At 44.1% G+C, this 15,693-nt stretch overlaps 1 protein-coding gene across 1 annotated transcript in view; it reads left to right on the forward strand.

Moving 5' to 3' along the window:
* Window positions 1-14,522, forward strand: part of PRR5L (proline rich 5 like) — a 44,356-nt gene extending 29,834 nt beyond the window's left edge. Inside the window, exons 6-10 of the mRNA XM_009329678.1 lie at window positions 1,641-1,732; window positions 5,104-5,244; window positions 6,708-6,825; window positions 7,689-7,699; window positions 13,497-14,522. Coding sequence (XP_009327953.1) covers window positions 1,641-1,732; window positions 5,104-5,244; window positions 6,708-6,825; window positions 7,689-7,699; window positions 13,497-13,877 — 743 coding nt within the window. The 3' untranslated portion in view covers window positions 13,878-14,522. The remainder of the gene's footprint in view (window positions 1-1,640; window positions 1,733-5,103; window positions 5,245-6,707; window positions 6,826-7,688; window positions 7,700-13,496) is intronic.
* Window positions 14,523-15,693: the final 1,171 nt, after the last annotated feature.

Consider the following 15,693-nt stretch of genomic DNA (forward strand, 5'->3'; position numbering starts at 1 on the left):
TACCGTGTCTGTTTTTCAAATCACAGCCTCTTATTTTAATGTGATTTTTCTTTATACAGTCTGTCAGTGTCTCTTTCAATGCCTGTAGGATTTATGATTTCTTGAAGAAACAAACCATTCCCCCTTCCCCTTCAGAAGGAGAAGTGATCTATGACATTTCATTCTGGCTCCACACACCAAAGCGTTGCAATCCTGGGGAGGAGGCAGAGGAGGGAAAAATTTAAACATTCAGTTAGTCTGTTTCCTGTTGTCTTTTTCACTTACAGTTGGCAGTTTCTGGTAATGGGTAGCTGTTATTGGGGTGTTAGGTAGGTGCTCGTCTGCCTGCAGTTCCAGTTTTGAAGCCAGCGTCGTACCTGACACTCCTGTGGTCGTCGGTGGGCTCTCTGCTCAAAAGGAAACGTCTGCAGGATTTGGTCCTGCTGTCTCTCTGCTCTCTGACCATGTCCTAAGCAGCACAATCCACGGGCAAGCACAGTGAAAGCCTGTGTGGAAGTCTCCAGATGGGGAAAGCACTTCAGTACACAGTGATAAGGCTCCTTTGAGTTGCAATTTTGCATGTGTTCCAGTTCCTCATGTAGGGCCTTTAGTCACTTTGAGGCTAAGCCTTCAAAGCTGTCTTGAGCAGCCATCTTCCATTACTGCTCCTTGACTCTTAACTGCTTGTGAGCTCCAGATGAGACTCTGTGGAAGGTATCCTGGAAAATTCTTTTGTCAGAAACTTGAGTTATTAAACCTGGGTCTGTATTTGCACCTGAAATTTCTGGGGAATGTATCTAAAACTTGAAAAAACATTGCAAACCTTTGGCCTTTGGGATGGGAAAAATCTCCTAAAAAACTTAGAGGCTTTGGGCCCAAATGCTCTGTAAGTCAAGCCTTTGAGCATAATATAAAATGCCTATTCAAACAATTATGTTCAGTAAAAGCATTTTGTGTTAATAATAGGCTTTTGACCACAGTTGTATTGCTGTTATGGGATGCACGACTTGCATAACTTAGTCTGCCTTCATTTTAAATACACACATTTGGGGATGTTTGTTCGAGTTGGAGTTGTATGAGGGGTGGCCACAAATGGATTTCATTCAGGAACCTTCCCAAGTGCCACGTTTGAGAGGAGCACCGTGGCTTTGTGGCTTGTCAGGGTCCTGACTGCTATGTCTGTGCTTGGGAGTCGGGGGATGCCGGAGGGGGCTCAGGTCTTGTAAGTGGTCTCCCTGACTCAGTTGCTGCAGAACAGTTGATGTTGGCTGTGACCTGCTGGTTTTCAGATTCAGCTGCTAACGTGCAACCGTGCTCCCACGCTGGTTGAGCTAACTGTGAGCTGTGAGATTACACAATCCTTTGCTTGGATTGGAGTTAAAGCCTCTGGTTGAAGAGGGGCTTCTTTTGTTGGAACTGGTCTCATGTTTTTCATAAAGCTGTCTTTGCAGTAAGTGATAGAGCAATTTATGGTCACAGCCTTGTGTCTCTGTCAGTTAAGGCGAAGCATAGCTGAGTGATGTCCTTTTTGGACAGAAACTGTGAATGTGAAGGGTAGGTTTGTATCTCTTATTTGGGGAATTAGAGGGTAGTGGGAAAATTCCACTTGATTTTAGTGTCCCTGTCACTAAAGCTCTTGCTCCCAATCTCTGTTTTTGTAGGTGAGGATCGCATTGATGTCCTGTCTGAAATCTGGGATCACTATTTTACAGAGACTCTTCCTACACTCCAGGCAATATTCTACCCAGTCCAGGTAATCTTAATTATAATTCAGTCTTCAGTCAGGTGAGGCAATGTAACTGCAATGTCTGCTAACGGCACATGGAAACTTCTCTTCTGTTCCAGCAGCACTGTTTGGCCAGTAGCTAAACAGGTCTCAAACCTTTAAGCTAAATCTGGGAGGAAATATAGTTTGCCCAAGTCAGCATTAACTGTGTAAGAAGGACTGCTAAAGTCTACTGGGCAAGCACAGTGTTTTGGGCTGAATTTATTCCCATCTGTCTACCCTCTGTCTGTGCTTAGCTAAGCTTGAACACTGAAACTATTGGACTATACCTCGTCTAGACTGAAGCTCTGGGCCATTTGTATTTATAGTTCTTCCATTTTTAAATACCTGGGACTCTGTTGGTGCAGATGACAACACTGACAACTTGTCTTCAGAGGGACAAATCTCAAGATCAGGAGCAAATGTGTTTAACTCGCCCTAACTACTTTTGGAGGGCTTATGTCCCAGTTGTGCCTTTGGAAAGTCCTCTGTTGGGTTTTTTGAAGCTTTAATAAGGAGGCAAGTAAATCTGTGGGTAGAGGATGAATTAACAACTTTATGTTAAGTCCTGTTTACACTGGGTATTTTGAAAGCTGAGTATCCTATCAGAAGTGTTGAGTTGTATCATTTTTTAATGTAGTTTTAGTCAGGGTTTCCATACGAGCAGTCTAATTACTTCCCCAGCCTATTTTGATATTCTCTTCCATCAGAGGAAAAGAAAAATGTACCTCATGAGGAGACTGACGGTTGTGGACATGCTATCCTTCTCCTCTTGACTTTTGCCTCTTCCACAAGACGTGGCTTTCCAGAGCCTTTTAAAATTATTTTTCCCTTGTATTGTTTGAAAGGCAGCAGGTAAAGCTCAAAGGTTGAGCTTTTCCTCTAATCCTTTTCCATTTTCCTCTAATCCTATTAAAGTTGGCATTTCCTAAAAGAGGAAGGACTTCTGTAAAGACAGACACTAACCTTTCTACTGTGTTTATTTTTATTCTTTCCTTGCTGCAGATGCTTAAAGGTAGGTGTTTGGCAGGTAAAACTGTGCAATCATAATACCCTCCCTTTCTCTCCTTTTGCAACTAATTCTCAGTCAGGGACTGACCTAATCTATTTAAGCAGGGGTTTGTCTGCACTGCAGCTATCTGTGCACTGTGGAAACACCTGGGATAACTGTGTGTCATACCCACTGATGCTAATAATTCTGCCACTTATCAGAAAAATCTACTCCCCTGCTATTAAATGTCTCTAATGAGAAACTGAAGAAAAGTTACTGCACAGTGGGTGCAGCTTTTGGAAGTAACTTGGTGGTAGTGGTGAAAGCGTGACTATGGGATGTTGAGATTCTTTGAAAGCCTAACTTTCTTACTGTATTTGTCTTGTCACAATATCTGAGTCACTTCATAGAAGCTGTGAAGTTAGGGGAGTATTGCCATTTAACTGATGAGGAACTGAAAGGTAACAGCATATTTAAAGCTTTGTAGGCACCTAAGTCCTAGACAAATATATGGATTTAAACCACCTAAATACATCCAAGAATTTGACTCTGAGTAAGCTGCCCTAGGCTACAACAGAGAGAGTTGCTGGTGCAGCAAGAAATAAGAAATTGCTCTTTTTCCAGGCCAGTGCCCTAATAACAAGAGTGGGCTCTTCCTACAAATAGGGAGTGGTATGTTCCTATTTATACAGTGTGTTACCACATGTGAAGAGAGCTCATCTAGCAAATCTCTTTCGCCAAGTCGCAGTTCTTCATGTGCTACTCTGGTAAATGGGAAAGTCAACTGTTGTTGGTTCCCCATCCTTTGCTGCAAATGTCAACATGATTATTTAGTTGTGCTCTTCTGTGATCCCAGCAACTGCCCATTCAAAATGAAAGTAAGTCAGCCAAATGTGTAAGCGTATGTTACCGAAGATTGTAACTAGAAGTAACTTCCTATCTCAGCTAAGTTTAAACCCGAGGCTCATAGCTGTTGCAGAAATATGACCTTTAAGCAGCCAAGTTGGTTAAATTGCTGTACAGAGGGAAACTATGTAAACAGGTCACTGGCTTTTGTATAGTTGCAGCTGTTGATGTAACTACTTGGTGTGGAAAAAGAATAGCAAATCTTGTTTTGTTTGGCACAGTAAAATGTTTGTGTTTTGAAATGGCGTATGAAGTTAACAGGACTAAACTGCATGAGGTAAATAAAAAGTGTGCAGCTGCTGAAATACAGTTCAGAGATATGTACCGGTCTTTTCTACACCTCCAACGTTTCTGAACATGCAGTGATGGTTTAAAACAGCAAAGTGCTTTTATTATGGCCGAGCTGCCCTCTAGACTATTTGCTTTAATTTGTATTTACATATTGATGATGCTGTTAATTATGACATTAAACCCACTATGAATTAATGATTAACTGCTGTTAATTCCTTCCAGCTAAGTATTTGCCATGTTGAGTGTGTTAGGGAGACTATAAAATGGTTCCCAAACAGACCATGGGGCAGACATTAATGTGCTGGGAAGAACAAGGGAAACTGTTCAGGCTGGAAAGTGCTGGGCAGGGGTGGGAGGAAAATTTCTGCTGTTAAGCTGCAGTGGGGCAAGAGAAAGTCATGCAGACATTAAGCATAGCAGAGGGAAAGGCGGTAACACCAGAATGCCAAATGGAGTCCAACTGTGTTTAAATATGCTGAGAAATATTACAACATCTTCATCTGTTAAGCCTGCTCACTTGTGGTGTTGATGTTAAAAAGTAACTGGGAGGACACGGAGCACCTTGTGGTGGAAATCAAAGCTGTTGCTTTTTTAAATGATGTTTGGTACAAGCAGTCTCACCAGCTTTGCTCTAACCTAAATCCTAAAATCTGTAATGGACTGAATTGTGGATTTTTGTTGTATCAGCAAGGTCTAAAGTGCAGATGTTGAGCAAAAAGAGGATCCAACACAGACCAGAGGTAGGCTTAGTTAGGGAATACTCTGTACCAAGCTCTTACCCTACCAAACCTTCTCTGGTTTCTCAGCTCTGAGTGGCAAAAACATGAGCTGCATCAATCCCGGGCTTTGGATGTTTGCGACCAAATTGAATGTCAGTTGGGTTTCATGAATACGTAGTCTTTTGGTGAAATACAGGCTCATTTTTGGCTTCACTCCAAACCTAGTGGCACCTCAGATGGGGTGTTACTCATTTCAGAATTTGTGTGGGACAGAGACTGAGAGGGACGTGACCAAAGAGTACCATGAATCCTCAACCTGAGCAGCTGGGGGGTGCTTTTCCATAGCAGCAACGGGCAGAATGGTCCCTTTCTGTCTGTGTGCATACATGTGTTGGTGCGATGCTCACACATCCCTTTACCAACTCTCGGATTTTGCCTTCTGTGGTTTTTAGGGTCAGGAGTTGACTATCCGTCAGATTGCTCTTCTTGGCTTCAGAGACTTGGTCCTGCTAAAAGTAAAGTTGGAAGAAATTCTTCCTCTGGTCCAGACAAAGCTCCCAGCTTCCATTGTCCAGATGCTGTTAATTCTGCAGGTGGGGAGCCTCTGCTCTTCTTCGTCTGACTCCACTTGGGTATCTCAACCTCATTGAACGAATACGAACCCTGGAAAGGAGAGTGGGGAGGGTAGAGAGTGTGACGACGGGGAAGTGATGTGTGCTTGAGCAGTAAATGTAGAAATGAGAGCTGAATTCGAGTGTCGTGAGCTTTCCTGGGAACAGATAAGGATGTTGCCATGAAAGGGCGGGGTTCTGCTCTTCAGTGTTTGTATTTTTCTTGGTACCTCTCCTTCCTAGCTAGGAACAGTCTCAGGACTCTTTTTTCACATAAATTTTCATCTCCCAGCTTCTCTGAATGCCTCTTCGTGCCCTAGTTCTCCCGGTTTCTCAGCTTTGCAATGACAGGGTGAGTCTCCATCACAGCGGATTGTGGAATTTGAATGATCTGTGCCTGCTGGCTGCCCGATGCCAGCCCCTTGGCTGGCTGGGATGCTGAGCAGAGCCCATGAGATGAGGAATACCTTTTGGCAGCAGGCAAAATGCTATCCATCTTCCAAAGGCCTCTCCCAAGATACCCAGACCTTCTGTGAGGACTATCCTCTTTATCCAGATCTCAAGAGAATATTTTGCAAGCATGCCAAATACAGCCAAGTATACCAGCTGTTTTATCTTTTTATATCGCCCAGCCTGACAGTCTTGCAAAACACCATATTACAGGTGGCTGTTTGGGTTCCTCTCACTTTTATTTCTTCTCCAATGTATCTTATAATGAGTGGTGGGAAATGAAACTTTCTGAAGTACAATCAAAATTGCAAAGTGGCTAAGCTGGTATTTCTGTATGAGTTCTTGCTGTTCTGATGTTCCCAGTGACCCAGGCTGTAACAGCAGGAGATACTAAAGTGCTAGCTCAATTTCCCTGAAATATTTTAATAAAAAAATCTTGAGGGCAAAGAGCATCTCAAAGCAATGCATTTGAGAAAGAAGAGCTTTGCAGGAAGTTAAGTCTGTGAATGGTTTCTGAAATTACTGTTAAATTGGTTAGTGTTATCTACCATCTTCACAGCTGTAAGCTGAACTAGAGAGGGTGCTTTTCCTGCAGTCCTGCCTAGGAAAAGAGCAGTGCTTTGCCCAAGGTGTGTTAAGCCTTTTCTACAAAGAGATGTTTCCTGGTAGAACTGCCCTGGTATAATTATATCGCTGTAGTTACACTATGTAAATCCTCAGTATGAGCGTACCTTGTACCTTCCTATCCCTTGGTCAGAAAAAAGACAGCTAGCTGCTCAATGTCCATAGGGTTATGGCTATGACTTGAACAAGGAGGTTGACCTGAGTGGCACCCAAACCTCCATTTGTGCTTATCAGCTGTGCTCCTCAAAACGGTCTACCGATATGGTTGGGATATTCCGGTGGAGAGATATTTGACAGACCCCAGGCTTTACTCAAAAACCTTACTCAAAACTATGTAAGGGTAATGTTGACTTTTAATGTTTGAATTTCAGAGTGTCCATGAGCCTACTGGCCCCAGTGAGGGCTATGTACAGCTGGAAGAACTGGTCAAGCAGGTGGTATCGCCGTACTTGGGTTTGTGTGAGGATCACAGCTTCTCTGGTAGCACCTGCTTGCTTGGTAAGACATACGCATCGTACAGAAGCCCTTGTTGGGGTACACAGTTGGTTAATGTGAGGCAGTGCACATCTGTGCTAGAAAAGGAGACAGTGCATGACTCCGTGAGAGACAGAAAACAAAGGCTAAAACACCCTCAAGAAGCTCCTGATTAATATGTTTCTGAATGTAGATTTTTGTGACGGGCTTTTTATTTTCCATGCCCAAGTGAACTATCACTGTCCCACCACTGTGCACACACACATATGCAAAGTCTCCCCTCTCTCTGGAGATGGGCTGGATTTTAAAACTCCCTGGTTCATGCCTGACGTACTGCTCTCACCCTGGTGAGAGACTGCACCTGGTCCTTTGCTGCCTGCTGTCTGTCCCTGCTTGCTAGCCCACTTCGGCTGCCTGGATTCCCATGCTCACTGCTGCATTAGCCAGCCTTCGCAAACAGCAAAACTGTTGGATGCTCATTCTGAGGGATTACAGGTTTTTTTTGCATGGAGTCTTCCTTCCATCTGAGGATTCTGTTTTAAAAAAAAAATATATCTGTCTTTAAACTGTGGATAAATGGGTCTAGGTGAGAGAACTGGCATTTCACTTCAGGAAGGGGATGCCTATAGTGGAAAACTTGTCCACATATGATCCAGGAGCTCTGCTTACACGCATGGCCAGCCAGAAGAGATTGGCTAGCTAAGAAATGGGTGCAGTGATACTGATTTGATAGTCAAGAAGATTTAAATAGAACAAGTGAAGAAAGCTCCAGTCTCCCTCTGTTTTTATAAGCTTTAGCCTTTGCTTTGATGCAAATGGTAGCAAGTTGGAGACACACAGCCTGTCTTGTCCTACACCTTAGCAGCACAGGGGAAAAGATGGTCTGGCGGTAGAAAGACTTATCAGGACTCAAACGATCTGTGCCTGTAACAAACTCATGGCATCACTTTAGGCCCACTATGGCTCAGGGTTTTTGTTCTTGTGGTTTTTGGGCAATTAAATATCTTTTATGCAAGTGAACATGGTTATACAGTTCAGCATTGATTTGCAGACCTGACCCTGAGGCTAAATCTAGACCACATTTCCCTGTAAAAGTTGAGCTTTGACAAATTTGATTGTTTTGCTGTTTATGGACATCTACATGCTGCTGGAATAGTTTGAAAGGTAGCTGCCTGACTTGTACTGAAGTTTCTAGCCATCCTGGATTTCTGCTAGCTGAACAAGGCATTAGCGTCATTAAAAAAAAATTTCACATGAACTGGCCTTGTAAATTTTATATGCCTTAAAATCATTGTATTTACTTTGATTTTAGCTGTCATTTATTTGTGTGTATTTCTAAGATGGCCTTTTGCCCCTGCTCCACCCTGTGCTGAGCGGGAAGAAAGAACGAACTTGTGTTCGCATTACAGGACATTGACAGCAGAGCAGCACTTTTCTGCAGATAACCTTGGTATTTTCAAAGTGCTGCTGTGGTGGTGGTTTCTTTTCCTTAACTCCCACTTCTAATCAAACTTCTCTTCCTCTCTCCCTCTTTTTGTTACCTTTTTGCTTTCTCAGAACCAGTTTCTTCTCTCACTGGGCAGCCTGTAATGACGATGAAGCCCAGTTAGGTTCCCTGTAGTAGCTTTTTGGAAATGTACTGTTGGGCTTTGGGTACGCTTGCATTCTCAACAGACGCTGTGGAGGCCAAACTGCGCTCTGGACTGGAGCCTTCAAGATGAACAAGTGTTGAGAAATGTGACTGAAGGTGTCTGATCACAGCTGTGAATACACATAAGGCTTCAGCCTGCAAGGCTGCTGTATCTTAAACTTGATTTAAAGCGACAGAGGAGTGCAGCAGGGATAGGTGTGAAAGGGGACAGGACAGCTCACAGAGAGGATTCATAGAGGGCAGCGTCCTCACCTGCTCTTCTCTTACCACCCTTCTTGCTTTGCTCATGTAAATTTGCCATAACCTGCATTGTAAGGATGGAGTATGCTGAAAGGATCCAGTCGTCTAAGATACAATGTTTAAATTGGAAATAGGGAAGAAGATAAAACATTCACCCTGTTCCCCCTATGTATTAAACCTAACATCACTGCTGATTTGAGTTTGCCTGCAAAAAATCCCTTGAGAACTCCTCCCAGTTTATGTTCCTGGCCATAATGCACCAAAATAGAAATAAAATTTCTAGTTAAACTATGTATGACAACCCCTTTAAGAGCCTGTCTTTTGTGGCCAAGAAAGTAAAGGGGGAAAAGTAAAGCAGTAAATGAATGTTCAGAGTTTAGCCTCATTTTAACCTGATTCTCATCATAAAGGATTTCAATTTTGTTGCACAAAAATAATCTGTGGATATTTTTTCCTCAAAAGAGTCAGGTCATCTCTCCCTTGAAGAGAATAAACATTGAGAAATTCCTCACTGTCCATCTCTCTCTTTCACTGCCTGGTCAGTCATATGTAACCCATTTCTACAGCTAACCTGCTCTTAAAAACTTCCACTGAGGGAAGCTCCTCAACTCCTCTGTGCAGTTTCTTGCAGCCCTCACACTTGGCATTAGAAAGCATTGCTTCATGTCTTAAGAATGTCTTCGGTACTGTTGTGGGGAGAAAATAAGAGCAGAGGCCTATCAGGTCTTAACTGAATTAGCAAATTCAGAAGTCAAAAGCCAAGCCTGTTTCCTTAGTCAAGGTGAAGACTGAGTAGCCTTAGATGGCGACCAAACTGCCTTTCCCCTTCTTGTTACACAACACCTGGCCTCCTGCAACTGCCCAGGCGAGCCTTCCGAGTCCTAGCTCTTACAGCTACAACTTCAGGAAAAACGTTTGCTGTTGCGGGGGAGAATGAAGAATTCTTCTAACTTCTGCCATTAAGCGCCACCAGCTCTGTCACATGTGCTTCCAACACACGTTTCACTGGAGTCCTACACATTTTGCTGTGACTTTATATGCAGTATACTGGACCATTCCTGTGCTGCTGTGAAGCTGGATAATTCCTGTGGCTACATCAGATAAAATTTGAGCACTTTGTCCTTTAACCTCTTTAGTTTATTTCATACCACCACCACCTTCCTCCTCCCTCCTCTGTCCCAACTTCTATGAAATTTTATAGTCGGGGATTGACACAGATGAAGGTCTAGGTTATCAAAGACACTCAGATACTTAAGCTGTTGGGTTTCCAAGTCCACCAGTAAAGTGCTAGCGTTGTCCTTGTTGGTGGGTAAGACTGCCGTAAGAGGAGTTGGAGGGGAGTTTCGGTAATTTTCAAAACTGGCCTTTTCTGTCAATTGGTTAACTCTTCTGCTGTCTACTACAGTGTTTCACATTCAGCTGTATCTGAAGCACGGTGTCTGTTTGAGCAGCACCCTTATCTTCTCAAAAGATCACGGTGGCAAGAAGAGTATGGTGAAATGCTGCTATTTCTGGGACAGAAAGTAGCAGCTTGACTGTAACAGAACAGAAGGAGGAGAAGAGTTAAAGTTTAGTTTCTCCAAACTAAAGTATGCACTGGGGATAAACTGCTATCAATTGTTTGCCTACTTAAAAAACATGCCATGTGAATGCTGACTAAATGTTGGTCTACTTTTAGCATAAATATGCTTACGCTGATAACCAGCTGCGTGGTTTAGGTGAACAGCAGCCATGCTGTGGCAGCACAAGCCGCAGCACACGCTGCCTGCATGTCCATCCAGATTCCTGGGTGGGTTTGCAACCTCCGCTCAATTCTGGGCTCAGCTCATTGCAGGGTGTCTGGGTTACGGTAGTTACTTCAGTATAGTCAAACTCAGGACCTTTGCTTTATTTTTGCACGCAGGAGGCTGTGCAATGCTCCTGTTTCTATGCTGATACAGGTCTGAGGGGAAGAGTGTGGTCTTCTGAATTACTGTCTGTGTTTCCTTCGATACCAGCAGGTTTTTACAATCTCCCCATCCAGGTTCTGATTACATTCAAAAACTGAATGATGTCAGACTCTGAAACACTGGCACGGGCGTCAGCTCTGTGCAGCCTGCTAGTCAGTGAGTGTGTGTACGTACACACCTATGCAAACATGTACACAAGTACATACATCATGTATAAGCCTGTGAAATGATGAATGCAGACTGGCTGGATTGCAAACTACCACAGTAGTTGATGTAACGAATGATACTAGTTGACCATTTTACCACAGCAGCCAAGGACATGACAGAAAGGGTCTCAGGATCTCTTTGCCAGTTCATGTGAAGGCAGGGTTGCCAGGCTGGGCAGGAATAATTTTATATTATTTCTTCCTATATTATGCTTGCTCTTAGTGGATTTTAATCTCTCAGGTCATCAGGCTTGGCTCTTTCAGCAGCACTAAAAGTTTATGGACAAAACTGGCACTTTTTTTTCATGGAAATATTTTTACTTATCTATTAAGTGAACATCAGGCCACAGCCATGATTTTTCTTTTTCCTGTGTATCCTGTCTTTTTGGGAAGGGCTGCAAACTGTCCCTGTTTAAATGAAGCATGTTTTAATTTTCAATATGTGTTGTATAGGAACAGAGAAGGACAAAGATTCAGCTCTTGCCTACAAAATCTGCAGCTGTGGAGTCTGGAAAATTGGCAGCGTTTTGCACAGCTCAGTTTAATCTCCTCAGACCTCTCTAGTTAACGAAGACATCTCTGCATAGCTGAAGCCATGGCAGGATAGAAATAATGTAAATATTAAATCATGGGATGGGGGTAGTGCAATGAACTATTACCTCAAGAGGCTACTGACCTCTTTCTCCTCTCAGCCCAAGAACTAAACAGCTCTTAAAGGTGTCTGACTTCCTAATGTTGACAGGAGATGGGCACCTAAATGCATTTAAAGATCTCAGCCTGGGTCGGTCACGTTGCAAGTATATAACTGTCCCCACCACTGGCTTCTCTCTTTTGGTATCAATACTTCACTTTGTTCACAGAAGTCAGAAATGAAGAAGCCCTGATAGGTACTGGTGAAGGTGGAGAAGCAGCTACTGCTAATGACACCAGTGTTATTTCGGTCTTGTCTATGCCAGGGTAACTTTCCAAGACCCAGGCATGGGCAGCAGCAGAATGCTAATGCAGTGCACAGGGTTTGGTGGTGCCAGTGCTGTGCTAGGATGCTCGCCTGCTGCTGCCCTGCCTGCTGCTGCCAATGGAGCTGCAAGGAGGGGTGCAGAGTGGAAGGATGCTTGTGTGGCTCCCCCCTTAAATTACTTTTTCCCAATGCCCTCCAACATTACAGCTTGCTGTGGCTTGAGCTGCAGATGACACCTAAAGAGTATATTTAACATAACTAACCTCAAAAATTATTTGCACATAGTCTTAAGCACAAAATGAACTGTTTTTAATGAATGTATTACTGCAGCACCGGGGTGAAGTGTTGTCATAGCTTGGCTGCTGCCAGTGGTGGAGTTTTGGCTGCTCATCCGTTCCTTCCTGCAACAATATAGAGTTTGTTTTCTGCTTTTCTTCCTGATGCAAGCTTCCAAAACTCTTTTATAACCTTCAGTGACGAGTGCTTTGCTTTGCTTTGCTTTGCATTTTGTTACTCTCTCTCTTATGCTCTGAAGTCTTGGTGGAAGTATTTTATATGGTTTAAAGGCTTCCGACTTTATGAAATGAGACCCTGCACTTCAAGGAAGTTGGTGAGAAACAGAGAGACAGAGGGAATAACTTTATCAGCTGCTTCGGGGATAGACCACATGAGGTGTTTAACACCACATGGCAATGCTGCGCGGCGGTGGAAGACAGCAGGTGAAAAGTAATACTGTCTGATTCAGCCTGCTAGGGGAGTGAATTACAGTGAGCCAAGGCACAAATTCAGACCCCTGCTTTTCTTAAAGCTTTTAGTGTCAGAATTGAAATGGTGCTTCATGATACTGGGCTGGGGACTGTGCCTTGGGTTTGAGTTTTAAACCAGGCATTTTTCCCCCTTAATGTTTTTGCTGAGCAGATCGTAGACCCTGCACCCATCAATTCCGTCACTGCCTTCACCCGTGCTCTGCAAGTACTGCCTTCCTCTTCTGCGGCTTTCCCCCTGGGCTGTTGTGGGCCGTTGCTGTGCACTGTTAGGTGTTTTCAGTGTCTAACCCCAAAACCAGACATGTTTTAAAGTGGATGAAATGTTCTTTTTCTTGCATAATCTTTAAAAAATACGGTGGGATAATGCTAGCAGAACTGCCTTTCCCTAGGCAGCTGGAGAGGCAGTGCAATGTAAGCATCAGGAATTTCATGTTGACACCAGCTAACAGCATCTCCTGAGAGAAATTTTCCAGAGAAAGGGATGGCAACTCGGGTCCTCTCTGAATGCTTCTTTGGGGACTTGTGCCACTTTAGCATCACTGATTTTAGTGAACCTGCACATGAGAGCTCCTACTCAGTCCTCAACCCCTGGGTAAGAGACGAGACCATCAGAATGGTGAAGAAAGTCCCTTTGCTGCACTTGTTACTTGTTGGCTCACTTCTCTCGCAGGCAGCAGCACCGTTGCCTTACAGCAGGATGGGAGGTGTCTCCTTACCAGGGGAGAGGCAGACCTCTTTTCCAAACCCCCGGCAGTATGAACTAATGAGCATCTGAGTGTTCCCTGGTGGTAATGAGGTGGGACACTCTGTGGCTGCACACCGAGTCCTCTCTGTTCCCTGAGGCCAGCCTAGCAGTTTGGGCAACGCTTTGTCTGTGCCCTATTGACCCTTCCTGCTTGCTTTTTTCTCTTCCAGAGACGGTACTCCAGATCCCGTCCTAAGACTGGTGTACTGAATTATTCATCTCCCGTGGTGACGAGCCGGCAGCCCAGCGAGATGGCCCTGACCCCACTGACAGAGCAGGAGGGTGAGGCTTACCTGGAAAAATGTGGTAGCATCCGTCGCCACACTGTTGCCAATGCTCACTCAGATATTCAGCTCCTGGCAATGGCCTCCATGATGCACACGGGAATGGTGATTGAGGAGTCAGACAGTACCGACAAATGCCTTCTCCTGCAGCCCAGTTTTAGCCACAGGCAGTGCTCCAGTGAGCCCAATATTGCTGATGGGCCAGAGGGAGTCATGGCAGAAGGTAGGCAGGACCCTGCAGAGCTGAACTGCACATCAGTCAGCTAGAAGAAGTCTTGCTGAGGAGAGGAGAACTGTATGCACTAAGCTGGACAAAGTGTCATGTCGACCCTGCTGGGAAAAAAGAGAAAAATTTGAGTTTCACTCATGTAATTGAAATGGCCTTGAGGGATCTTATGCATCTTTGGGAATGCTCTCTCGATTTTTTTTTCTTGCCTGCCTGGGATCATTGTTGATGGAGGTACCAGGCTGCTCCCAAATGAGCACTGAGGGCTGCAAAGGTTTCGTTGTTGAACAGCGCAGTCTACCTTCTGTAAGCTTTCTTCCTCTACTAGTCCAAACCCTTTGACCTCAGGTTTTCTTCTGTTTCTTTGGTATGATACAAATTAGCCTCTTTCTGCTTTTCTCCATCTTTCCTAGCTTTGCGCTCCTTGTATGCTCTTTGTTCCTGCAGCAGAGAGCTCTCTGCTAAATGTTCTCTTTGCTTCTGGTGCTAGGGTGGTGATGGCTGAGGACTGCATTTTTCTTTTAGAGTTGAACTCAGGGATGAAACCATTTGCATCCTGCAGAAAAATCTGCTCAGGTGGCTTGTGAGAGAAGGAGATCCTTCATTTTGCCTCCCATGGGCATGGATGAAAAGTCCAAATCCAAACAAATCAGACTTTTTTTTTCTCCAGACCTGAAGAGAACTGAGTATACATGGAGTCCCAGCTGAGTACTTCATATGTACTTTATTTGATTCCAGTCATGTCTTTGGGAGTGGTAGAGTAAATTGGGTGCAGAGGAGGGCTGGGTATGTAAATTGTGGGCAAAATATAGTCCTGAGCATCCTGGCATTTGGCATCAATTTGCTCTCAAAATTTCAGTGGTGGTAGGGCTACAATGAAAGGAGAAATCTAAATGGATTCCTTTCGGAAGGAGTCTGCACTTGTGTGGGAGACTTAAAGGTGCTTCTCAGCACTGGGTCATCATGATTCCAGACCGGGAGATGACGAACAGGATTTCATCCTTGGGCTGGTCTGGTACTTTTAGCACTTGCAGATTTTGTGAGACCAAAGATAACCAGCAGGGTATAGAAAGGAGTCCTGTCTCAGTAGTGTATTCATGAAGTGCTCCTGACCTCCAGTGGTATCTGACTCAGGGCAGTGTTGCTTTTAAGATGAAGCAAGGGCTCTTTGCAGTCTTTGTTTTTGTTTTTATCTTGAAGATCAGGAGTGGGTCCAGTTTGCAAGTGTCTGTGTCAGGCACTGCAGTCTGCAGTGTCTGCTTTGTAGCATCACTTGGTACTCAAATGCTGCTTCTATGGGAACAGAACCAATCTGTTTGAGCAGTCCCCTAGGATACTCTGCTGATGTCTTGCTAAGCAGATTTGCAAGTGTAATTACAGGCTTAGAGGTGAACTGAAATGCTGCCTTAAATGTCAAATCCCATTAAAAATATGGATATAACACCACTGCCACTCGAATCTAGTCCCTGTGGTATTGACTGTAAATAAATCTGTCTTGACAAGGAAACAGAAGGTTAGGATGAGCCTTCAGGATGTTTTTTTGCATGCTATGACATTAACTGCAGAATTTGCCCTGCTTCTGTTGGGCATCAAGCATCTTCGCTCCACTGGCTGCACCAAAAGTACAGCTCCGTCCTCTCAGGATTTGGCCTTAGTAGCATGTGCAGCAAAAAGAAAGCAGGTTATTATTTGGTAACAAAGTATCAGAAATACCAGCGATGAGCACAAGTCACGCTGCCTTTGTAAATGGGGGTGTTGCTTTGTCTCCTGTGGTTTGCAAATGTTGAAAGAGATACTTGAAAGGGCCTGCTTTTTCTTGCAGTCACCTAAGGCACCCTAGCTATTGGCCCTTGTGGA

Source organism: Pygoscelis adeliae, unplaced genomic scaffold, assembly GCF_000699105.1.
Source record: "Pygoscelis adeliae isolate BGI_AS28 unplaced genomic scaffold, ASM69910v1 Scaffold117, whole genome shotgun sequence".
In the NCBI taxonomy this organism is placed as follows: domain Eukaryota; kingdom Metazoa; phylum Chordata; class Aves; order Sphenisciformes; family Spheniscidae; genus Pygoscelis; species Pygoscelis adeliae.